Genomic DNA, 26,871 nt, shown 5'->3' with positions numbered 1-26,871 from the left:
CCAGTGCCAGACTGGCAGTGCCCAGAGGGCAATTTCCTGGGGGAGGCTGAAGCTCTCAGTGACGCCCGCAAGTGCCAGTGTATCTGGTCCCTGTTTGTGGGGACCAATACTGAACAGCCCTCGCCTCAGGTCTCCGACGCAAAGAGGTTGGATCCCAGGGCCTCAGATACCTGTCCTTCTATTCAATAAGCCTTAATTTTAATAACCAACCTATTACATGGTCTTGTCAAGTTCTTCCTTAAAAACCATACGTATCACTTCAACCGTATTCCCTTTATCACCCTTCTGCTTCATCAAAACAAATTGATTAGATTAGACAAACACAATCGGCCTTTTACAAACTGATGTAAACTCTCCTTATTTAGCTCAAACACCTCTGAGTGCGTTATATTTTTTCCCTGATTATGCATTCCAAAACCTTGCCACCACTGATACTAAACTAACCGGCCAGTCATTGCGAGAACTGTCATAGAATCATAGAGTTATACAGCACAGAAAATCCCTTACGGCCTTTCTTGAATAAGGATGTCACATTTGGGTGTGTCTTTGTTGCTGCAAATGCCTAGGTCACAGCCAAGCGGTCATCCTTCCAGTTTTATTATTCTTATTGCTTTCGGTAGCAGTTTAGCACAATTGAGTAGTTTTCTAGACCATTTCAGGGGGATGTTAACTATCAACCCTGTTGATGTGTACTGCAGGAGTCACATGTAAGGCAGACATATCGGAGTTTTCTCTTCATGCCAAAATATGAGAGAACCAGATGAGTTTTTACAACAATCTTAACAGCTTCATGATCACTGTTACTGGTAAAACACTTTTTCTATTGTAGCTTCACTAAAAATTCTTCACACGAAATATCAGGCCAGGTAATAGAGTAAACACTTGAAGAAAAGTAACATTCAGCATGAAATCGGATGTTTGTCTGGTAGAGTTATTGAACATGTTTTAATGAGCCACTTTGTACATAGGAAAGAAGAACATAGGAAGACGAGTAGGCCATTCAACCCATCAAGCCTGCTCTGCCATTTAATACGATCATGGCTAATCGGACACTTCAATGCTTTTTACACCCACTATCCCCAAAACCCTTTACGTTATTGTGAACCAGAAATCTATCAATCACTACCCTGAACACACACAATAACTGAGCTTCCACAGCCTCTGGGGTCTTTTCTCATTCTTGACCACTCTTAGAAGCAAGCCTCGAGTTTTTAAATATTTTACCTTATTCGGATCGGATTGGATTGGATTTGTTTATTGTTAAGTGTACCGAGGTACAGTGAAAAATATTTTTCTGCGAGAAGCTCAAAAGACAGTGCAACTTTAGCTAACTTCTTGTAGATCATTTCTGTTTTCATTTGTGAATTGCCCTGAGGGCAGTAAATGCACTTTGACATGAGAGGGGGTGTAAAACCTAAAGTATATGGCATCACATGACTGAAACTATAATATTATGAGTGTTTCATTATGGCAGCAGATTACTGCTAATGTTTTCACAGTTAATGATCATTTATGGATAAGTTTACATTTCATGTCTATATAATTGAAAATTATTAGCAATTATTTAATACTGAAACTGCAAATTTGCCAAATCTGCAAACTAGACAGATACTAAATTTAATATTTTAGATAGCTGTTATTGTTAAAATATGTTTTATTACATTATATAATTGTTGAATTTCAATTTTAGCCTTTTCTGAGTTAACAAAAATATTTACTCAATGCAAGTTGTGATATTCAATATTTAATGAAATGGTGAAATAAGTAGGTACAGTGTAGTACAAAAATTAAAATCCATTAACACACACAGGCATGCTACTTTATACTGCACATGTGGCTTGGAAATGAATGCCAAGATCATTAATTTTGGGAAATCTCAGCAGGTCTGGCAGCATCTGTAGGGAGAGAAAAGAGCTAATGTTTCGAGTCGAGGACGCTTTGTCAAAGCTTTGACAAAGAGTCATCGGACTCGAAACGTTAGCTCTTTTCTCTCCCTACGGATGCTGCCAGACTTGCTGAGATTTTCCAGCATTTTCTCTTTCGTTTCAGATTCCAGTATCCGCAGTAATTTGTTTTTATCATTAGGTTTGGGGGCTACCGAGAATAGTCTATTCATATTACTCCCCATGATCATTGCACACCTATCTGGCTTGTAAGGAAATGTTTCAGGTCCTATAATCACATTTTTTTATATATTAAAATAACTGACTGGTATTAAATAAATTAATAGTTTATCAATCACATTATTCAGTTGAAAATACAACTCAAATAATTATATACATGCGTATAGAATGAGAGGTGCTGCGGAAACTGGAAACATTTTTGATACTTGACTGGTTTGCTTCAGAATGAAAAATGGCATAAAGAACAGTTGGTTGAGGAAATAACATAACCCGATTTTTAAAGTAATTGTGTTACATGGCATTTTCATTAACAATTCTATCTAATATTGGAACAAAACGTTGGTTAATACTGTGTCCCAGCTGGAATTTTTCACTTGGCCAGGTCCTTGTGTCCTGGTCTTCCTAGCCCATGGCCTCTTTTCTGTAGCCCTAATTGACGATTCTTTAACCCAGTTTCTCCCAGCACTGGTTCTTATTTGTTAACCCGATTACTTTCTTCTGAGTCCTGATTACCATTACCGAACCTAGTCCCTGCTTATGTTACCCTGGCTCTCGTTTTCTAAGTCTCAGTTTATGTCACCTCCAAATGCATCAAATCTCTAAAGTGCCAAATGTCCAGGTTTGTTCCAGTCCACGCTTTACTTAATGTGCATTTTGTGTATAGGATTTTGGGGTAGTTTGTATCACTGTTCATGAGATAAAACCTACTGTTGTTCACTCCACTTTATGGTTTACTCCACTTTATGGTTTAGAAAATAGGAGTAGTTCTATTCTCCAGGTGTATATTTGAGATGTTATCCTAAAAGCATGAGATACTAAAACAAACTTTTTAAATAAGATACAACAGTCAATTGTCTCCTGTTCTCTCTTTGTTCTTAATTCTTACTTTTTTCCCCAATTCTTTTCTTCTCTATTTCAGCAAGACAATAGAAATCAGAGTAATTGATGATGAGGAGTATGAAAAAAACAAGAACTTCTTCATTGAGATTGGGGAGCCACGCTTGGTGGAGATGAGTGAGAAGAAAGGTGGGGTACCTGCTCAGAGCTAAGGCCTTAATGCCATGCCTGAATGTCACTCAGGGATGCTCGGCACTATCAGATGCCCAGGACATAACGCACACATTTAGATATGTGTAATGGGGTAAAAACTTTGTAAAAGCCAATGTATCAATAGGAAATTGAATACAGGATGCAAACTTCTTGTAGACCTTTTGGTTGCAGCTTCAAATATCCACATGCAACCTTTCAAATGGCACTCTGTGTTTTCCCATCTACTGATTAAAATTAATAACCAGAAAGTACTTTAAAAATGAGTACCAATTCAAAACATAATGTTACAAACTAATAAAGCATATAAAAATCCAAAAGGTATGAGTATTTTAAATGACAGATTAACTCATTGAGCTTTACAGCAGCAGTAATAAGTTTATACCCTATTACATATTAATGTTATCTGAATGTGATGCAGGTTCCCTTCCTTCATAACATCTCACTAACCATCACTTAGTTTACTTAAGCATGTGTGACTGTGATGGACAACTCCAATCCATTGTTTGCCTTTGTCTTATGTTCTTACAGGAAAACCATTACCATTAATATAGTTGACCGTGGGGAATATGAAAGACAAGGCAGTTTCTTCATTACACTTGGTGAACCTGTATGGATCAGAAGAGGAATGAAAGGTGTGAGAGTAACAAAAGACATTTTGAGAATTGTTTTCTTCTCTGTTTGTGTCCTACTCTCACACTGACTTTCTCCTCTTACTTTACTATCTAAAATCTTTGCCATCCCAGACTGTTGGGCGTTTTTTTTTCTGTGTTGTTTTTTCCCATGATGAATGTCGAACTGTCTTTGTACTGTACAGATTCTGCAGGTCCAGTTTTCTATTTTTATGCACAGTGCAACTAGCTCGTTCTATTGAGGATAGTTTTTCTCTCTGGAGCACAAATAAAGATTTTTTCAAATAAATTAATATGATCACAGGAGGCATTCTTAAAAATTAGTTATATTTCTGTTGGGGGTGTAATCAAAATGGTTAGCATTTTTAAAAGGGGTATGCTTGTAAGGTATGTGTTATGCTTACTCAACCGAATACAGAGGTACTTTTATTTTGGCAATCTTTTTAGAAGTCACAGAAATTGGGCCATGGGAAGAGTTATCCATTGCTTAGTATCTGCACATTTGTTCCCTGTACTAAATTAGTAAAAATTTATAACACTGCCCTGCACATTGTTGAAAAGCCATTTCACATGTCACACCAATGCTATAGGGTGATCGAAGTTGTAGCTCAAACACCTGTTGTTTTTTTTTGTAACCCTTCCATTGTTCCAACTTTAAGTTCCTTATTTGTCTTACTTTTCTTTTATACATTTGTTCTCTTTACAGCTTTGTTGTTAAATGAGCTAGGTAAGCTTCCTTAACTTCTTTGTTTCTGTTTATCTCATGCATTAGCTGTTCCATGCTAGCAATCGATGTGATATAGAATTGTAGAGATTTGTAGGAAGTTGCTTGGCTTACATTTACAAAGCACATCTTAACCAGTATTCCTTTTATAGTTAAACCTATGATACAAATTATTAATTATTACAATAAAGCTTTCCATGATGCCTGAGTGAATAAATACACACTGTAATCTGGTATTAGAAATAGAGAACAGAAAGGGCTGAGTTTTGGATATTGGCAGTGCTTTGTTTGGCAATTTCAACCACCGAAGGACATAACTGGTGGCCATCAACATTCCCAGGTTAGTTAGGGACGATTGGTCAGGCTGAGCTGTCCAATGTTGAAACTGTGCAGGAGTGAATTCCATATGAGGACAGGACTAGGCTAATGTGTGCCTATGATCAAATCACCTGGCAAGCCAACAACTGTCTCCGATTCACACATTATTAGCATGCACGTAGATTTTGACCCCCATGTCCTGTGTTCACAAACCTTTGGGGCCTTCGGGCCCCAAGATATTAGAGGACTTTAACCCAATTGAAACTCATGCCATATCACTACCTTGAGGTTTGGGGAAAATTTCAGAGGGAAAATAAATTAATTGATTAGAATTAACTTGGTTTTGTTTGAACTTTGTTTTATTTTTCAACACACCATCAAATGGATGAGTTTAGGACCATAATTCTGTGGTTCTGAGTGTGTCGTTCAACTGAATACCTGGGATTAACTTCTATTTCTGCTGATGCCGGCTCCCTTAAATCTCGACTTGCTCCTTCTGGCAGATTGTTCCCAGTGAATGCTAATCATTTTCATATGTGCGTCCATGCCACACAGCTTTATCTTTCCATCCAGTTCCTTTAATGACCATCTCTGTGCTGTTATAGCGGCTGTTGGATATTAAACTATGGATGAGTCAGAATCTCATCTAGCTCAATGCAAGAAAGACCAAAGACATTGGGCTGGATTCTTCTCCCCATCCTCCACAAGAACGCCACGGGCGAAATGCCGACAACGGAAAAATCCATTGACCTTGGGCGGGATTCTCTGGTTGCCGGGGGAATGCGGCCGGAGAATCCCGCCCATTATTTCTAGCTTCTACCACAAATTCCACTATCTTGCTAAGACTCCATCATCCTCTTTGACCACTTCCTGAAACTAAATTGAACTGTGCAAAACCTTGACCTCTCCTGTTTGACTCGAAACTTAACATCAAAACCTCACATGAGGTTCCAACATCCTCAAACTCCCTCCCTAATAGCATAGTGTACCTACACCTCAAGAACTGCAGTGGTTCAAGAAGGCAACCCAACACCTTCTGTCGGGCAACTAGGGATGTGCAATAATTGCTGGCCTAACCAGCGACACCCACATCCCTTAAATGAATTTAAAAAAACATGCTGTCGAGTTCCCAGGACTTTTTATTTCATTATTCACAATGTTGCCCATCTCGGCCCTTAATTAAGACCCTTTGCCACTGAAATCTTACCCTGATTTAATCACCACTACATTCAGTTTCCCTCTGTGGTCCTTCTATGGTCTTGCTCCACCATGTCTCTCCAGTCTCCTCCAGTCGTACAACTCCTTCTACGACTTTCAGTCCTCTGAATTTTGTATAAATTATTCCGCAACCCCCTCCCCTGCACCTCACCATCTCCTTGGCCATTTATTGGTAGCAGAACCTTCTACTTCCTTGGCCCCATCTTCTGAGACCCCCTTCACCTGTCCTTCTGTATCTGATTCTTTAAAACTTTCAGTCTATTCAACCAATCTTCCAGTCATTCTTCTTAACCTCTTTTTCCCAGGGTAGAGGGGTCAATTACTAGGGGGCATAGGTTTAAGATGCGAGGGGCAAGGTTTAGAGGAGATGTACGAGGCAAGTTTTTTTACACAAAGGGTAATGGGTGCCTGGAACTCGCTGCCAGAGGAGGTGATGGAAGCAGGGACGATAGTGACATTTAAGGGACATCTTGACAAATACATGAATAGGATGGGAATAGAGGGATACGGACCCCAGAAAGTGTAGAAGATTTTAGTTTAGACGGGCAGCATGGTCGGCACGGGCTTGGAGGGCCGAAGGGCCTGTTCCTGTGATGTACTTTTCTTTGTTCTTCTTCTTCAGCTTGGGAGTCCATTGCTGAATTCCTAAGGGCAGCAAGGTAGCATAGTGGTTAGCACAATTGCTCCACAGCTCCAGGGTCCCAGGTTCGATTCCCGGCTTGGGTCACTGTCTGTGCGGAGTCTCCCCGTGTGTGCGTGCGTTTTCTCCGGGGGCTCGGTTTTCTCCCACAGTCCAAAGATACGCAGGTTAGATGGATTGGCTATGCTAATTTGCCCTTAGTGTCCAAAATTGCCCTTAGTGTTAGGTGGGGTTACTGGATTATGGGGATAGGGTGGAGGTGTGGGCTTGGGTAGGGTGCTCTTTCCAAGAGCCGGTGCAGACTCGATGGGCCGAATGGTCTCCTTCTGCACTGTAAATTCTATCTTTTCCTCCCCGTCCTCCCCACTCCCCTGCCGTTGCAGTAAATCATCATGAGATGTTTATGTTGAAGATGTAATGCTACATGATGTTATTTGTTGCTGAAAGGATAAATGGAAGTCTATTAAACATGCATTATAACTTTTTGAAAAGGCATTGATGGTTTTATAGATTCTTGTGATAGCACTATGGATAGATTAAGGGACAGCTTGGCAGAACTGCCAGCCAAGCGCATTAATTTCCACTGTAATTTGGTGACAGAAATAAATCCAATTCTACACTGACCTTATCGTGGCTCCTTTTTCCTTCCTCCATCCGGAATGGCGGGAATACTCCTCAGTGAGTTTTTTTGTTAAGAGCTTGAAACAGTTCCTCACTTCCCAAGGAGGGAACCATGATTTTATAATGCCAGTGAGCCAGTAAAAATTGTCAGCTGATGCCGAGACTCCATTTAGATGTTGTTTGAGTATTTCTACATGATGGTAACCACAAGGAATGGAAAGAAAGAGAAAAGTCATCACAGGCCCTACCAAATTTAGTTTGATCATATGGCTGGAGGAAAAGAAGGAATGACTCACTGAGGAGTACTCCAGCCAATCCAGATGGAGAAAAGGGTGCTGAGATAAGGTCAGTTTACAGTCAGATTTATTTCTGGCACCAATTTCTTGTGGAAATTAACAGTGTTGCATATCAACTAGGAAATTCAGATCAGGTTGTCTTTTAAAACCGTGCCAAGAAAATTGTCTGCCATAATATAAATATTATATTTTGAAAAATAACAATATTTTTGATGTTATCACTATTAGGACCCTTCACAAAGACAGGTATGACACTATTTATTGGATTCTTATTTCTTTAAATTCCAAATGCAAGTTTTTAAGTTCACAATTATTTTACAGTTGTTCAACTACATTTTTTTCTTGTTTCCCTTTTTACCCTCGTCTCTTTAATTTTGAAGCAAAATACTTCAATGGTAAGACTTTGTAAAATGAATTTCCAGTGCACTGTGTAATATTACTCACAAGTTAAATATAATGGCACTTTATATCATTTGCACTAGAAGTCTCAGGATATAAGATTTTAATAATACCGTCAAACCTCTTACACTTTAGTGTCTAACATGGAGACAATAAAGCGCAAACATTTAAATGATCAACCGATACCAATTAACCCAAAATTTGATACTAATAAGATGAAAATATTTGTGTTTTTTATTGTGAAGGAGTTCTGAACAGGAAAGTTATTTTATGTTGTGGCTCATTCCCATGTTTTTAGGCCATGCTATCTACAGGAAGGTTCATTTTAGGGACAATCCGATTCCATCTACTGTCATCTGCTTTGCAGGTATAATGAGTACTTCTGTGTTGTAAATCACCAGCTGCACTTCAGTTAACACAGAGAATTTGCACTTTGTTTAAAGTTGAAGAAGCATTTTTGACATATTCAGTCATCTACATTTCACATCTCACTCATTAGAAGTAATAGCCTGTCGAAAGGGAATGAAGCACCATAATTACATCAATGTTCTAAAAGTTCTGCTGTGAATATAAGCTGCTTCTCTGCACTTTGTAATTGTCATCTTGTTATAGTGATAGTTACTAATAATTGTTGCTAAAGCCACCGGACCAATCTTTTAATTAACATTCAGATTTGCATGTACTTGCCGATTGAGCATTAACCTTATTGAATCATTCTACTCACTAGTAGCCCAATCCTGCTGTTTACAGGATTTATGTATTTATTTTACTCACGTGCTTCAATGTCAAATTCCAAAATAAAAGTGTAGAGTAAATATACTTACAGTAGATTATCATAGAATATATAATATATCTTAAGTTATGGCATTACAGACTGCTAATTTCTGCTATCACTTTCTCCCCCCCCCCCAATCATTTCTTGTTCATGGTTCAGCTTTGCCGACAACACTATGGGGGCGATTTTGAGCCCTCTCTGTCCATGAGAAACTCGGAGAGAATCGGAAAACGTGATTCTCTCCGGCGTGATCGGGTTTTGGAATTTTCCCCACCCTTCTCCAGTGGGATAGTAAGAACCGTGCCATGAAGTCTGAGAACCTCATTTTACGACATTACCGTGTCATTAGTGAGCACTCTCTCCAGACCTCCTCCCCCCCCCAACTCCACAAACGGAATCCTGACCTGGTCACGCCAGAGTAATTTACGTCAAGTCTGGCCATGCATGTGGCAGTCAAGGGGATCCCACCGGGAGTTGGGGTGGGGGGTGGAAGAAGGGTAGAGGGATATGTCTGGGCAGTGCCCTTGCACTTCCCTGGCACAGGTTGGCACTGCCAGGTTGGCATTGCCCGGTGCTTCTTGGCAGTGCCAATTGTACCAAAACAGGACCTTAGTGGGAGCCCCATTGGGGAGAGTTGTATATGTGTGGTAGTTGGGGGGGGATGTGGGGAGTGACATTGGCCGGTGGGGTGTTTGCATATCTGCTAGTGATGACTGTCGGGCTGTGGGCAGGGGAAACTGCCTGTGATGACTGGTGGGTGTGGGATGTGCCGGCGATGACTGTCAGGGTGTGAGCTCCGAGATGTGGCCTGGGTGCCTATCGGCTGCAACGCTGGTTGGGACACCCTTTAAAGATTGCTCCCTAGGGTAGCATGGTGGCGCAGTGGTTAGCACAGCTGCCTTACGGTTCCGAGGTCCCTGGTTCGATCCCGGCTCTGGGTCACTGTCCGAGTGGACTTTGCACATTCTCCCCGTGTTTGCGTGGGTTTTGCCCCCAGAACCCAAAAGATGTGCAGAGTAGGTGGATTGGCCACGCTAAATTACCCCTTAATTGGAAAAAATTAATTGGGTATTCTAAATTTATATTATAAAAAAGATTGCTCCCCAATCTGTTTGAAGCCAGTTCCCTGCTCTTAGAGACATCGCCCCGCCAGAGTGACAGCGTTAACTACGCCCATTCAACTTTTTTTTTTAAGTGGCTCAAGATTCTGTGAGAGATCACTCCGTTTTTCTCACCATTTTATGGTAAGATTTTGCCTGATGAATTTTATGAATATTTTAAAAGTGCAGCCTTTGATAAGCCTTGCAAAAGTTATTATAGCATAGATAGGTTTAAGAGAAAGTTAGGTAAATACGAGCGAGAATATACAAATTAAGTTCGATGAAGAGGGCAGGAGGAGATTGATGAGAAATATTAACACGGGCATAAATCACTTGGGTTGAATGACTTGTGTCTGCATTGTAAACCCTGGAATTTATAATTATTAGCCACTGATACTTAATGATCCTATGGCCACATTTCATTGCAGAATTTAGTGGTTAAGAGTTTTTTTTGTATAATTTTTTCTATTATTCCTTGATTCCAATTCTGTTGGAACTAATTTCTAATATACTTGGCATTCTGATTACAAATGCTGTCACTGATACAAACCTTCTATTCTTCAATGATTTACAACTCTTTAATCCTAATGCATTTTTGCAATCTGCACACTTTAGTCCCATTTGAAATATGCAAAATGTGAAACTTACAAAGGGACTGAATAACTTAATTCATGTTAGAAACGTAATCTAATCTAATGCATGCAGCAAGACCCAGACAGGCTTGGGCTCATAAGTGGCAAGTAAACATCCACACCACAGGAAATGACCATTTCCAGCAAGGGGGAATTTAACTACCTCCACAACATTCAATGACATTGTCATCACTGAATCCCACACCATCAACATCCTGGGGAATTAACATTGATTAAAACCTTAACTGAGCCAGCAGCAAAAATACTGTGACCACAAGAGCAGTTCAGAGGATGTATATTTTAATGGTGTGCACCACCTCCTGATTGCCCAGATTCTGTCCATTGTCTACAAGGCACAAGTCAGGAGTGTGATGGAATACTCTCCACTTGCTCCCGGAGTGAGTGCATCTTCCAACACTCAAGAAGTTCCATCCATCCAGGACAAGGCAGCCCGCTTAATCGGCACTAATCCACTACCCTAAACATTCACTCCCTCCACCACTGGCACACAGTGGCAGCAGTGTACACCATCTACAAGATGCATTGTGGCAACTTGCCAAGACTCCTTGAGCAGCACCTTCCAAACCCACTACTTCTACCATCCAGGATAAGTGCAGATCTATGGGTATGCCACCACCTGCAAGTTCTCCCCCAAGCCACACAGCATCTTGACGTGGAACTATATCAACATCCCTTCCCAATCTAACTGCACTGTTGAGTTTGCCTATACCACAGGAATTGTAGCACGTCAAGAAGACGCTCATCAACAACTTATTAAGATGACAATAGGTAACATGTGCTGGCTTTATCAGCAACATTCACATCCCAAGAATGAATAAAAAACAATCTGTTGATTTATCTAAACTCTCAAATCATGTTTCTTTTGTAAATGGAGATGAACTTTTGTGAGGGCCACGAAGAATCCAGTACAAGTTTGTAGAGTCAAACAGGGAGGACTCAGAGACTAAGTGCAATGTACAAAAGTAGAAAGTGCACATTTTTTCTGAAAACAACTCATTTGGGGCCCTTCTAGCTTGCCGCACTCAGTGTGGTGGAGGATTCGGGCCTGGAGGGCAACTGTCCGAAGGCCGTCAGCCGCCCAGTGTCAGGAGCGGAGAGTGCATATGAGGCTCTCTGCAAGGCACCTGGGGTGCAAGGCTCACTCGTGCCTGACAGTGCGTCGCCCCTCCCCTTCTCTGGGGGACTCCCATAATCTGGCACATCATAATTGAAGGTTCTTTTGTTTTTCTGCCTCCATAGATAGTTCAGGAAGTGCCCTATTGGGCCCCCCCTCCACCAACACTCTGACTCCCTCCCTCCCCCCTCCTTTCCCCTCTCTCCCCACCATCCCCCCCTTCCTTTCCCTTCCGTTGGTACAGAGGCAAGGGTAACTGATCTCTCCAGCCCAAAGTTTAGTGCTCGTACAGTTTGTTTTTTAGTACAACTGTGTTGTGAACTGTTTTAATCCTACCCTCCCTCCCCATAAATTGGTACTGAGGGGAGGGTACCCTGTTTCTCCAACACAAAATTAGTGTTTGTACTGTTTGGCCTTGTATATATTTTTTACTGTTTTAATAAAAAGAAATGGTGCTGCTTCTCTTTGGCATTTTTAAGATATTAATTTAAGGTGTTCCAACTCTGGACAGACATATCACATTTGGGGCAGCATGGTAGCATTGTGGATAGCACAATTGCTTCACAGCTCCAGGGTGCCAGGTTCGATTCCGGCTTGGATCACTGTCTGTGCGGAGTCTGCGCATCCTCCCTGTGTGTGCGTGGGTTTCCTCCGGGTGCTCCGGTTTCCTCCCACAGTCCAAAGATGTGCAGGTTAGGTGGATTGGCCATGATAAATTGCCCTTAGTGTCCAAAATTGTCCTTAGTGTTGGTGGGGTTACTGGGTTATGGGGATAGGGTGGAGGTGTTCACCTTGGGTAGGGTGCTCTTTCCAAGAGCTGGTGGAGACTCGATGGGCTGAATGGCCTCCTTCAGCACTGTAAATTCTATGATAAAAAATCAACAGTCTCAAAATTTTGTAGGAATTGCACATAAAATGGCCTGCATTTCCTAAAAACAAAATCAAAGGGCCCTGAACTAAAACATTGAAATCTAAGGCTGAAGCACCTTTACTATAAATTGATGCTGCAGCATTCAAATAATCTCAAGTACCCGACCATAACTCTTATAAAGTTAATGGCATAATCTGAACTATTATATTATACTTTGGGTGTCTAATATCTTATATATAATGCCTCTTAATATTACATTAATGAAACAGTTTATAACATGTGCCTTTGGAAACAGTCTTGGGCCAACGGGAAGAACTGGAAAATTGCGGGATTCGTCATTCCAAGTGAATTTATACGATAACTCTTCATGTGTAATGTGTTTCTAGTTATAATGATGGGGCTACAATCTACTCATTGTGCCAAATTCACACCTGCCAATATGCTTCAACGTGATCTGCACAGGGTTTTGGGAGAATCAGAGGGAGGTTACCTAATTGATTTGGGATTGATGGGGGCCTATATCACAGGCATCCACCTGCCTTGTCAAGATCTGGGACTAGATTAGGGGTGTTTTCAGGATGTAACATAAAATATGTTAGTTGACCAGCCTTCTGTCTTCTCGCCCACCCCTTACATAGTCCCCATCAAATGGAGGGAGCGTGGATAAGGTACCAATTATTGTCCACTTAAGGCCCTTCATCCACCACCACTGCCACAATACACAGGGCAGTGGTAGACAGGCCATTTTTTAACAACTTCATTGAAAAGGCAGGAAGGAAGAGGGGGGTGTTATTTGTGGGGTGCCTTGTGTTCATCAGGGGCTCCCTCTGCACTGAAGATGTTACCCCCACTTTGTGACTCCCCACCTGGCATCCCTGCCCTCCACCCCTCTGCTACCTTCCTGAAATTGGCCATTCTCTTCCTGCTCTAAAAGCCAGGACTTACCTTGGACCATGACTCTTCTTCATGGAGATGCTGTTAGTCCCAGTGGCGCGCGCTACTGAGTTCACAGCTCTCAATGGCCGGATTGCCTTTCCACTAAGGAGTGGAAGAACAATCATCAACTTGATAAGGCATGTTATGGCTGCAGGGCGGTGTTATTTAAAGTTGGTCAGTTTGGAACTGACTTTTTGAACAGGGAGTGAGTCATACGACCCACCCCCCTCCCCATAAAATTCAGCTGCTGGTACTTGCCTATCATGAGAGAGGAATTAGTCGAACCCCCTCCATCTTAATGGGATCTTAATGTGCCCTCCCAACCTATGGGCAGGGAGGCTGTTACATTATTTATTAAAAATAATTCCTTTTCATTCGGATTTCCCAGCCTTGACACTATTTTTGAGTTGACGAGGGCGCATCTGGAGGGTTGTATGCTTCATTTCTCCCAGAGTATTGATTTCCTTTAATACACTGGTCTAAGCTTAGCGGCAAAGTGAAAACCTTGAGAACCTTCACCCTTTCGCACATCGTGCATGGGGTGAATGGAAGATTCCCCCATTCAAAAGACAGATCACAAAATTCCCGAATTTGAGGAGACCTAGCATAACGAGATCCCTCAGAAGAAACCTAATAGATAAATAGTGTGTTCTCCAAAATTCTGAGAGAAATTCAGCCGTGAAAATGAAAAGAACTCCCACAAAGTTCAATCAAAGTACAAGCACACTAATGATCTATTAATAACCCCCAAAAAGCATGTTAATGGAAGATAAACAATCAAGTTCACTTACTTGGATTATGGCTTGAGAAATGTTGCTGTTACAATACCCCAACATTTTAATGCTTTTTTCTGTGAGCTAATTTTAAATTAAATGTACAGTGAGTAAATATTTCATAAATATGCAGCTGGATCTATTTATGCACTTGAAATTTAAAAACTTTGGAACATTGAAAAATTGCACTTATTGTTCAGTAAATTATGATGACTGTTTTCCACTTGAAGAAAGTGATCTAAAGATTTTAATTTGCAGCTGCAGAAATCACACAAAGTGGCCCAGAGGAGGATAGCTTTTTTATTCATTCGTGGGATGTGGGTGTCGCTGACTAGGCTGGCATTTATTGCTCATCCTTAATTTCCCTTGAGAAGGTGGTGGTGAGTTGCCCCCTTGAACCACTGCAGTCCATGTGCTGTAGGTACACCCACAATGCTGTTCGGAAACTAATTCCAGGATTTTGACCCAACGCCGGTGCAGGAACAGCAATGTTGTTCCAAGTCAGTTAATACTCAAGCTACCCAGAGGAAGAAGGTTTGAGTGAAAGAGAATTAGCCTGAGGCTCAATTCTTGGTCTTTTCCTTTGGTAATCCAGTACTCGGCCTCTTAAACTGTCCACCTTTTGGATTGTATCTAAGTGGGTTTGGAAACTCCTTTTCAAAGGTGGCCTGTAGTTGACACTAAAATAAAAATAAACGTCAAGCATTATGGTCACACACTGCGCATCAATATTTCATCGGAATTTGAAACTAAACATGCTACACTTTAAATTTGAGGGGCGTGATTCAGCGGTCTCGTTGTACCCGACTTGGTGTTGGGACAAGGCCATTGAATCTCGCGAGAGGCCTTCATCAGGAATCGTGATGCTCAAAATGTCTTGCAAGATGGGCAAAATCCAGGCGCATATATTTAAATGAGCCGCTCACCCACTTCACCCGAGGCCCGGGATTTAGTGGCCTCCCCGGCGAGGCCTCAACGGTGCGCCATTTGGTACTGGTTTACAAAGGCGTGAACCAGTCATGATGGCACCTTGGGGCATTTCGCTGGGGAGTTGAGGCGCCAGGGTGGTGGGGTACTTGGCAGGGTAGCACCTTGGCACTCTTCCTGGCACCTGGGCACCTTTGCACTTCCAGGCTGGCACTGTGACCTGGACATTCTGGCAGTGTCACCCAGGTGGCATAAGAGGTGGAGTGAGGGGGACTCGAAAACCTCAGAAACGGTAATTTGGATGAAGCGGGGGTCCTAAGGCCGCGGTGGTTGTGCTCAGGGGAGTCGAAAGATCGGGGCTGCCTTTAAAAATGACGGCTCGATCCACAAGTATTCTTCCACTGAGCTCACCAGTGCAGGAAATTACTTAAAGAATGGCCTCGACGGGGAGTTCCTCGCTGAGGCCAAAAAAATGAAAAAGTCCATTTGAATAGCGAGGTCCTTTCAGCACTGCAGACAGCGAGAAACACCCCTCCAAATGCACCATTCAGCGGTCTTGAACTCGAGTCCACTGAATGATGCTCCTGATTCAGCTTATTGTTTTCAAAACAAATATTTTAACGTAATGTTCCAGGTATGTAGTTTAGTTGTTCATGTCACATTGGACTTCATCCCCATGAAGATCATGGCCTAAATTTTCGCAACAACAGAGAGCATGTCCATCATGAAAATGTTGGAAGAGGCTGAAATCCGCAAGTTCTGTCTCTGAACACAGCACGTTTAACGTGAGAAAGAATGAATCCGGGAAGACTAAACTTTGTGGAGTCCTTTGGAGAGGTGGGTTCTCTTTTAGGGAGGTAGCATACCTCTTTTGATATGGACCTGGGACACCATTGGGTGAGGTCAGGCCCCCTTGGGGGAACGTGAGGTGCCGCTTGAGATTGTTAAAAGTTGGCATGAAAATGGACATTCATGAACTGTCTAGCCATTGGAATTATCAGAAGACTCAAACCGAACTAGCAAAGATAACTATCAAAAATATCTAAATAAACTGTCAGAGGCACCTTTCAAACATAAAACCTCCTGACCAAAAAGATGCCTGGAATCTTAAAAAAGAAGCATTTCTTGCAATTTCACTCTAGTGTTGACATAAGCCAGGGGGGCTCCAGTAATCGATTAGGGCTGAATGATTGAATTCACAACTTCCCATTATCACAGGGGGGTGCCTTCCATTTCACAATTTGATTGACAGCAGAAATTACAGATGGTTTGAAGTGGGACTATGAATTCCAATGTTTGTTTTTATAAAGATGTAGTTGAAGGAAGGTAAATGTAGTGAATGGGTTTTTATTAATTAGTATTTTTTATAATGGCTGTAATAGACACTTAAAACATTGTTTTATTTAATCTCAGCATTGGTCCGGAGGATTGTCCATGGTGGATACTGGATGAGTTGGCATGGTAGTAGTAAGGGCGATGGGTGGAGATATTGATTAGCATGATCAGCCCACCACCGCAACCAGCAGCCTTGACACTGGTTCCTGGGGCGACAGACCCAATCAGAACCCCATCACCCTGGTACGGAAATCCCAGCTTTTGGGGCACTTTCTCCCAGGCTGGATTTCCAGAGCCGGAAATTATCCCATCTATGCTCTCTTTTACCAGTAAGCGAAAATTCAGATTCATTCACATCAGAGAACAAAAGGCAATTCAAAAGAAAAAATATTTGCCATAGACTTCACCTGAAGCTGTCCACAGTTCATAAAAGATGTTTCCTCACATTTACAATTCAAAACACATGCTTTGTATTAATTTTATTTTACGTAACATTTCATGTCGACAGAACACATAATGAAAATTGTGTCATGTGATCTATTTTTCACTTTTGACACTGACCATAACTCTCTTGTGACTTTGATCTTTATAAGTTACGAGGTCAGCTTTCTCTGGGTTATAACTTACAACCTAAGACCTAATATTGCATCCACTATCAAGTGTTCAGGCAAATTTGTCTTATGGATGTCATTACATATTTGCCATAAGTAGGATAAGCTCTTTACATAAGAGCCCACATAAGTGGGATAAGCTGTCTGCCGGGGCAGGTTGGTGGCACAGTGGTTAGCACTGCTGCCTCACAGCACCAGGGACCCAGATTCAGTTCTGGCCTTGGGTGACATTCTCTCTGTGTCCGTGTGTGTTTCCTCTGGGTGCTCCGGTTTCCTTCCATAGTCCAAAGATGTGCAGGTTAGGTTGATTGGCCATGCTAAATTTCATGTGTTCAAGATATAGTTAGGTGGGTGTTATGGGCCAGGGTTTAGAGAACCCCAAAGTGTATCATGGAGTTCACCTGACCCACAACTTTTGACATAATGTGGTATGGGGAGCACATGGCCCACCCTACAGGTGTGGTACAGCAGAAATGGAAAAGTAATTTTTAAAGCAAAACAATGTTTATTCTATGAACTCAAGTTAACCTTTTTGAAACATACAGTGAACATCTTAGCAACCATCAATCAATTCAAATACAACCCCCAAAGAATACAACACTAAGTAATCCTTAATAACTTCCCAAACAATATCCAGAAGACCGAAGAAACACCTTGCAACAGAAGCACATTAGGTTTACATTCACTACTGAGAACATTTATAATTCTGAATTCACCAAATGATCAAGAGATAGTCAGTTGATGGCAGAGAGAACAGCAGTACACCTGCTTGGTCTGGCTTCAGCTCCAACACTGAAAACGAAACTAAAACACACCCTGCAGCAAACAGCCCAAAACAAAAGTAAAAAGCTGACAGACAGCCCAGCTTCACCCACTCTCTGACATCACTGCAGTAATAAACACCCATTTCTTAAAGGTACTCTCACTACAGATATTTATATACAGACCCATTTATAAACACCCATTTTTTAAAGGTACTCTGACATGACATGGGGTTATGGACATAAGGTGCGGGAGTGGGCCTAGTTGGGAACTCTCTCAGAAGATCGGTTCAGACTAAATGGGCCAGAGGGCCTCCTTCCACACTGTAGGAATTCTATATTCTTAACCTATCGATTTGACATATGCTTGGGTGGAAAAGATCACCTGGGTGTAGCTTATAGAAATAGTTGGGAAAGATTGCACACATATATTGAAGCCTGCCAAATTTTCCATCTGTTAATTTAAAAATGAATAGAAAAATAGACATGGGACGGGATACTCTGGCCTCCCAGCCGTGTGTTTCTCGCTGGCAGGAGGCAGCGGACCATTCGCTGATGGCAGGATTCTCTGCTCCCACCACTGTCAATGGGAATTCTCATTGAAGTCACCCCACACCATCGGTGAGGGGACCAGAGAACCCCGCTGTCAGCAAACAGCCAGAAAACTCTAGGCATGTTCTATTATGCACATCTCATTTTCGTCAGTACGCTGTAAGATGAAAATCGAAAATCTGCTGATGTGTATGGATTGGATATTTATACAATAATGATGTATAATAATAGTAAGCTGCTATACATCTTTCTTTTATCTGTTTGTTTGTACGAGGGAATGTAACATCCCACAAATATCCTGCACAGATATTAGCAAGCAGATAAGACTGAGAAGAATGGAAAATGGCTTTGAGAAAGGTATAATTTCAGAGTTTTCCACTGGCAGGTTCATGACAGACACAGAAAAGGACCAGAAGAGCATAGAAGCTTCATTATCAATGCACGTGCTAGTTTTATAAGCATATGATAAAATTAAGTGCTTTGATACTTAAGAGGCTTTTCGTTAAGTGTTTATCAGTCATCTATTTTGCCATCCATAAACATCTTTCATCATGTCCCAGCCTGTCCATATCAGAACTTTTGATTCATTCTTCTCTGATCTTTTGTGCAAGACATTTCAATTCTAATCTGTCCTTTATGAAAAATGTAGTGTCATGTCTCTTTCTTGATCTGGATCTTCCTGTTATCCATGTCGTTTGTTTCTTAGATGTGTAATTGATAAAAATTATGGCATGACCCTATGACCCCTTATTGAGAAATATTATAATATGACATCTTCATGCTAGACAGATTATTTGTAAGGTATTTTTGACATGCTAATAAAAAGATCCATTATTTGTAAGAATATTATAATTTAACAATTATATAATTATATAAGGGCAGCACGGTAGCACACATGGCTAGCACTGTGGCTTCACAGGCCAGGGTCCCAGGTTCGATTCCCCGCTGGGTCACTGTCTGTGTGGAGTCTGCACGTTCTCCCCGTGTCTGCAAGGGTTTCCTCCGGGTGCTTCGGTTTCCTCCCATAGTCCAAAGGCGTGCAGGTAAGGTGGATTGGCCATGCTAAATTGCCCTTAGTGTCCAAAAAAGGTTAGGAGGGATTATTGGGTTATGGGGGTAGGGTGGAAGTGAGGGCTTGCGTCGTCGGTTGGTGCAGACTTGATGGGTCAAATGGCCTCCTTCTGCACTGTGTGTTCTATGTATCTATGTATGTTTGTGCCATGTAAAATAAGATTAAAGTTGGGAAAACAATTTCAGATATGGTAAGTGTAGTAAAGTCTATGTGGAATCACATAGAACTTGGTAAAGTTTTGGCATGTAGAACTAGACATTTTCAAGTTTGATGAGGCAGCATTTAGTCTTAAAGTTCTCTCCACAGTTTATTTGTTTCTATTGATATCTAGCTATGTGATTGTGTTACAGGTGATACCGAAGATAATCAGGCCATAGCGAGTAAAAATGAGGAAGAACGGAGGATAGCTGAAATGGGCCGTCCTGTCCTCGGAGAAAATACAAAGTTAGAAATCGTAATTGAAGAATCCTATGAATTTAAGGTACCAAATGACACTGTCATACTTGTGGCTCTCTGATCAAAATGTTCGTCTAAATCATTGCTATTACATTCAAAAAAGCAAGACCAATGAACGCAAAGAGATTGTGACTAAGTTTTCCAAGTAAGACCATAAAACGTAGGAGTTGAAGTAGGCCATTCGACCCATTGAGTCTGCTCCGCAGTTCATTGTGATCAAGACTGATTTGGTAATCCTCAACTCCACTTTCCTACCTTATCCCCTTATGTACCGTCAATTACCACGAGACGAGAATGGTGAAACAATCGAGGCTTTATTGCACGAGATGTTGTGCCTCCTGCAGCTGGAACCAGACTGGGAGCAGCGCAGGAGAGCACACACTTTTATACACCGCCTGCTGGGAGGAGCCAGCAGGTGGGGATTTACTGTTGTACCTGTCACACAGGGGCAGTACCGTAATACATGCAATGTTACTAGTGGTGTTTACCACATCCCCTAACCCTTGATTCTCTTACTGATTAAACATCTGTCTATCTCCGCCTTGAACATACTTTACAACCCAGCCTCTACAGCTCTCTGTGGTAAAGAATTTCCCAGGTTCACTACTCTCTGAGAGAAGAAATTCCAGGAATATAGGAATTAGGTAATTCAGCCCTTCGAGCCTGCTCTGCCATTCAATCAGATCATTGCTGATCTCTTCCCCCTGATCTCAAATCCACCTCCCTGCCTTTGCCCATATCTCTTCAACCCTTTTTTTTAAACAGAAATATATCTATCTCCTTGAAACCATTTAATGATACAGACTCCACTGCAATATGGGGTAGCGAGTTCCACAAATTCACACTCTGCGAGAAGTAGTTCCTCCTGATCTCAGTTTTAAATCTACCACCTTTCAATCTGTGACATCGCGTTCATCTGTCTTAAATAGTCGACCCCTTACTCTGATATTATGCCCTCTGGTCTCACAAGGGGAAACAACCACAGAGCCTTGCATTTCCTACAGATGGTCTCACATCTTCAGAAATGATGCTATTTATGTATTTCCTACATATAAAACATGTAGGGCGGGATTCTCCGTTTCTGAGACAAAGTGCTGACGCCAACGCAGAATTTGTGCACTTCCACGACAGCAAAACTGGTGCGGCACCTGGAATGATTCCGCTACTGTTAAGGGGCTAGCACTGGTGCCATGTGGAACACAATCGATTCCAATGAGAAACTGTGGGGTTCGCCGGTTTTGCGATTGACATTCAGAAGGCTGACAAGCTGCAGCCGCATATACACGCTTCACTCCCCACACACACACCATCTCAGCCAACAAGATGGCAGCAAGACGCACGGTCCCACGTTTCGCGGAGGCAGAGCTTGAGACCCAGGTGGCAAGATGGGTGGGGTGGGTGGTGGAGGATGCGGGGTGGGGGCACCCATATGGCCATGTCACTCTGCAGAACCAGGGGCGAAGGTGGGTGGTCAGTGTGCAGCATGATGGCTGCCTTACAGGCTGCGGTAATGGCGTTTCTTGCCTGGGCATCACCCCAGTAACGTGGGAGGTCACCCCGGCCACTCAGCATGTTCCCCCATCACCCCAATCCAGGCAGGGCCCCTCCCTCCACCCCAGCCAGCTCGGTCAGTGTCCGGCCCGGCAGCCCACAGTCGCTCCTGTCTGCGTCCTACCTCTTCTCTCTTTCCCTCATAAGCCATGGCTTCATGATTTTTAAAAGCACAAGTGAATCGCGCCATCGGGAACTCGGCCCATCGGAGGAGGAGAATCGTGGAGGCCCCAGAGAATACCGAGTCGGGCCAGCTAATGACATGCAAACGTTGTTTACTGGACGTGCGTTCCGGTACGAATTGACACCGCTGTTGAGGTGCGATTTGGTGTCAAATCGCCGCCCGCCGTGATTTTGGAATTGTAACCTATTCTCCGCACAATCGTGTTTTGGGATTTTGGCGTCAGCCAACGGAGAATTCCACCCCTTAACTTCAAGAAGTACAATTTTTTACAATGGAATAGTTGTATATATTTCAATTAAACATTAATTGCAGAAATGTTTGGAATGTGTATTGATCTGTACACAGATATTGGAGTAGATTTTGAGGTCAATTATCTGACAGAAACAGTGAGACAGCTGCCAACAATAGTGGAGAATGACTAAACAGGTAATTCCTGACTTTATCTGCGGGATTCTCCGCTGGCGGGTTTCTCCGTTTTGCCGGCGCCTGGGGGTTTCCCGACGGTATGGGGCTGCCCCACAATGGGAAACCCTATTGACCGGCCGGCATAACGGAGAATCCGGCCGGCGGGTCGAGGCTGAAAAGTGGCACGAAGGAGGCGGAGAATCCAGCCCTATTTAGCGCAGGTAATGTTCCTTAACTCGAGTTAGCGATGCCAGAGTGGGAAGAGAAGCCATTTTGGGTAATTCTCTCGTTGTGGCTAGATGGATATAATAAAACCAGGTGAGGGCAGCCCCCATCTAATATGTTTTTTATGAGTGTTGTTTCAGTGCTGTGACGGGACCAGAATTTAGAGGAATTCCAATATAGAACTGTGGGAAAGATGGACATAAATTTGGGAGGCAACAACACATTAGGAGCTTGGAGAGGAGTGGGAGGTTGGAGATGAGGGATCGATGGTTAGTTTTTGGAGAGGACGGTGCTGTCCGACTTCAAGATGAGGAGGGATAGTACTTGAGAAGAAATGATTGACAACATGATGCCATGGAGGGAAGTTGAGTGGTCAGCAGATTACTCATCGGCTTTTGACATTTTAGCACGACTTTTGCTGATATTCCACATGGCAGACTGGTCACGAAAGTAAAATCCCACGGGATTTAAAGCAAAAGCAGGAATTCTCCAGCCGTTCGCTGGTGGCAGGATTCTCTGGTCCTGCCAGCAGTGCACCTTCGTCCATGGGTTTCCCGGCGGCGTGGGGGGGGGGGTTCAATGGGAAATCCCATTTGCAGCGATTTGCAGCAGAAAATCCCGCCGGAAGCGAATGGCACGCCAAGTTCTCAGATTAATCCAAAATTGGCTCCGAGGCAAGATACATAGGAACAGAGGACGCACGGGCAGGACCAAGCCATTCAGCCCTACAAGCCTGCTCCATGATTGAATCAGGTCCTGGCTGATCTGGTTATGGTCTCAATTCAACTTTCCTGTCTCCACCCCATAGCCCTTGACTCGCTTGTCTGTCAAAAATCGGTTCAACTCTGCCTTGAGTAAATTCAATGGGCTAACCGCCATTGCTTTCTGGGGAAGAGAATTTCACAATCTAAGGATCCTCTGAAAGAAAGAATTCACGCAGTCTTTAAAGGAAGACATCTTCGGCGTGATTCTCTGATAATTGGGCCAAGTGTTGGCGCCGTGTTAAACGGTGGAGCGTTTTATGACGGCGTCATCTGGCCACTAGGAGCAGCGATCATGCGCCGCACAGGGGGCCAGCACAGCATTGGAGCGCTTCACGCAGCTCCAGCTGCCGATGCGTGCCCCAGCACAGCTGGCGCGGGTCCACGCATGCCCCCATGCAACATGGCGGAGCTCTACAGGGGCCCGGCGTGGATGAACATAGGTCCCCCCTCTGAATTGGCCCACCCGCCGATCGGTAGCCCCCGATTGCGGGCCTGGCCACTGTGCAGGCCCCCCGGAGTCAGATCCCCCCTCACCCCCCACCAGGATGGTCCCCGCAGCCAGAACGGCGAGGTTCCACCAGGCAGGACCACACGTGGACGACGCCGATGGGACTCGGCCAAACCCGGCGGGCATTCGGCCCATTGAGCGCGAAGAATCGCTGGAACGTGGCCTCCGACAGGCGACGCGCCCGTCGGATCAGAGAATCCCGCCCCCTATTCTTCAATGTTGTCTTCCGACAAGTGAAAACATTATCCTGGTATCCACCCTATCAAGTCCCCTCAGGATCGTATATATTTCAATAAGATCACCTTTCATTCTTGGGCTGCGAATGTGGACAAGGTGCGGCGGTGGTGGGAAGGAGAAGGGGTAGAGTGGGTTAGGATGGAGGAGGAATCTTGTCAGGGGTCTAGTTTGAGAGCTATGGTGACGACAGCGTTGCCAATGGCTCCGAGTAGGTAATCAAGGAGCCCGGTGGTGCAGTCCACAGTGAAGATATGGAATGAGCTGAGGAGGCATTTTAGGGTGGAAGGAATGTTGGTGCTAAGGCCGCTGTGCGAGATTCATGAGTTTGAGTCGGGAGGGATGGATAGCGTATACAGGAGGTGGAGGGAAGTAGGGCTGGTCAAGGTGAGGGATCTGTATTTGGAGGAAGGGTTCGGCAGTCTGGAGGAGCTAAGGAAGAGGGTAGAGCTGCCAAAGGGGGAGTGAGTTCAGGTATCTGCAGGTTTGGGACTTTGCACGAAAGGTCTGGAGGGGGTTCCCTCGGTTGCCGGGATACACCCTGCTGGAGTGACTGCTGCTTCCGGATGTGGAAGGGAAGGGAAGAATTGGGGAAATATACAAGTGTCTGGGGGAGCAGGGAGGCGAGCGGGTGGTGAAGATCAAGGAGAAATGGGAAGCGGAGTTGGGAGAGGAGATCAATTGGGGAGCATGGAGTGAGGCACTACGTAGGGTAAACGGGACCTCCTCTTGTGCAAGGATGAGCCTGATACAGTTTAAGGTGATACACAGGGTGTATATGACTCGGGTGAGAATGTGTGGGTTCTTTCAGGGGGTAGAAGATGAGTGTGAGAGGGGTGGGCGGGGGCCAGCGAATCAAGTGCACATGTTTTGGGGTTGTGAAAAATTGGGAAGATTCTGGGCGGGAGTGTTTGCGGTCTCAGCCAGGATAGTGGAGGAGGAGGTGGATCCGGACCTTTTGGCGACGATATTTGGGGTCTCAGAGAAGCCGGAGCTCATGGAGAGGAGGAAGGCCGATGTCTTGGCCTTCGCCTCTCTGATTGCACGGCGGCAAATTTTGCTGGAGTGGCGATCGGCATCGCCACCGGGGGTAGCGGCTTGGTTGGGTGACCTGTACGACTTCCTGCGATTAGAGAAGATAAAGTATGAGTTAAGGGGGTTTGAAGAAAGGTTGGGGATGGTTATGACCATGTTTGAGGGGCTGTTTGTCACGGGGGAGGGTGGCATAAAAAAGAGGAAAAATCTGTACAGACTGTATAGTTGATTGTAGGGAAGCATGTTTCCCGGGTGTTTGTTCGCTGTAACCTGTTTTGTAATAAAATACATTGTTTTAAAAAATGAAAGTGAACACGGGGGAGATTTACAAAGCTGCTGTCTGAACTGGAAACTTTTAGTTATGACAAAATCTTGTCTAGGCCAGTGTTGTTTTCTTTGGAATGGGGAGGCTGAAGGGAGACTTGAAGTGTATAAAATTATGAGGGGTCTAAATAGAGTGGATAGGAAGGCCTTATTCTCATTGTTTGAGGTGAGGAATCTGTAACCAGGAGGCATAGATTGAGCACAAGATGTTTAGAGGGGACTTAAGGGTCAGGGATCTGGAATTCATTGCCTGAAAGGATGGTGGATTCAGAAACCATCAAAACATTCAAAAATTACTTAGATGTGCACTTGAAGTTCCGTAACCTGTAGCTGGAAAGTGGGATTCGGCTGGATGGCTACTTGTCGGCCATGATGCAGACATGATGGGCTGAATGGCCTCTTCACGTGCTGTAAATTTCTATGAATAGGGTTGAGGGATCAGAAAGTGGGTGTTTTGGACAAGAGGCCTGGATTTCCAGGCTCCCTCTGGCAGATGTGGCGAACCGTTGGACACCAGTAGTATCCTCCGGTCCCTCTGAAGCTTACAGGCTTTTGTGGGGCTCGCCTGCCCTGCTGCTTTGGAATCTGCTGCAGTGGGTCGGCGATGGCGGGACTGGAAGATCCTGTCAGAAGGAAGAGCTGGAAAATCCCACCCTTAGTCTTTAAATGCAGTTTGTCTACTGCATCAAAATCTCCATTTGTTGTATCTCTCCTTTCCTTCTCAAATCTGGAATGCTTGGAGCTATGTCATTATTTTTTGTTTATATTTGCCCATTGTAACAGCTCCGTTTATGATGCTGTCTTATCCTTGAAAAACATGTCTGGTATTCTGGGACTTGTGTTTACACATAGTAGAGGTTGGACAAGATCAACAATTCTCAAGTGGCTGTTGCAAGAATGTCAGAGATTTAATCCTGTAAAGATCTTGTGGCTTTTCATGTTTGGATTACAGCATATTTATTTGTACATACAGAATAAACTACATTAAAGGAATAGCAATTTTATCAAGCTAGCCAGGCTGACCTCGTCATTCTGCACCTCTTTCAGTTCTCTGGGCGGGATTCTCTTGTCTCTTCCATGGCGGGACCCGTTGCGAGCAAGAACAGATCCGAGCTGCAAAAGAGGACAGAGAATTTTGGCCTCTTATGTTGCTTCCTTATTCAGGTCTTATATCCAATCCAATGAGATCAAATTTGTCATTCCATGGATCTGCCTGTTCACAGCCAATCCATGGCATAGCTTCCTAACTAGACCATTCCTCATCCCATCATATTCATCTGTAGTTACCAGTCTACAGCAATCCAGTTGCAGCTCGTGGGCTGTAATATACAATTACAAGGCATCCACACCACCCTTTGCAATTGCTTCATTTCTTTTCGGGCTGTTCTTCCAAATAATACCCAATAGCTGCTTTGGACAGTGCCATCCAACACCATCCAGGTTCCACTGTCTTTGTCAGGTTACATCACAAAACACCATAAAAGCAGGTCAGTAGGGCATTAACTTTATAAGCTTTTCCTTTTCACATTCCATTGTATGTTGCTGTTTCTCCTGAAATGTTCTTGCATGTCTAAAATATTTCCAGATGACTCTCGCAACTTCTCTCTCACATCATCCTGCACCAATCATAAAACTTCCCAACTATGTAATTCGCACCAGCCCCCTCACCATCACTTATTCTTCAGTC

At 43.5% G+C, this 26,871-nt stretch overlaps 1 protein-coding gene across 7 annotated transcripts in view; it reads left to right on the top strand.

Moving 5' to 3' along the window:
* Positions 1 to 26,871, top strand: part of LOC140411058 (sodium/calcium exchanger 1-like) — a 430,006-nt gene that overhangs the window by 307,497 nt on the left and 95,638 nt on the right. For 3 of the 7 annotated variants that reach the window (XM_072500053.1, XM_072500057.1, XM_072500052.1), the window contains exons 3-8: positions 3,043 to 3,149; positions 4,509 to 4,529; positions 7,848 to 7,865; positions 8,000 to 8,014; positions 8,317 to 8,385; positions 19,849 to 19,979. In XM_072500053.1, coding sequence (XP_072356154.1) covers positions 3,043 to 3,149; positions 4,509 to 4,529; positions 7,848 to 7,865; positions 8,000 to 8,014; positions 8,317 to 8,385; positions 19,849 to 19,979 — 361 coding nt within the window. Of the gene's footprint in view, positions 1 to 3,042; positions 3,150 to 3,701; positions 3,806 to 4,508; positions 4,530 to 7,847; positions 7,866 to 7,999; positions 8,015 to 8,316; positions 8,386 to 19,848; positions 19,980 to 26,871 lie in introns of those variants that run through there. The other 4 variants (XM_072500059.1, XM_072500056.1, XM_072500054.1 and 1 more) reach the window with 4 other exon arrangements.

This window comes from Scyliorhinus torazame, chromosome 4, assembly GCF_047496885.1.
Source record: "Scyliorhinus torazame isolate Kashiwa2021f chromosome 4, sScyTor2.1, whole genome shotgun sequence".
Taxonomy (NCBI): domain Eukaryota; kingdom Metazoa; phylum Chordata; class Chondrichthyes; order Carcharhiniformes; family Scyliorhinidae; genus Scyliorhinus; species Scyliorhinus torazame.
Note: the sequence above shows the minus strand (reverse complement) of the source record. Positions and strands in the feature narration are given on the sequence as shown.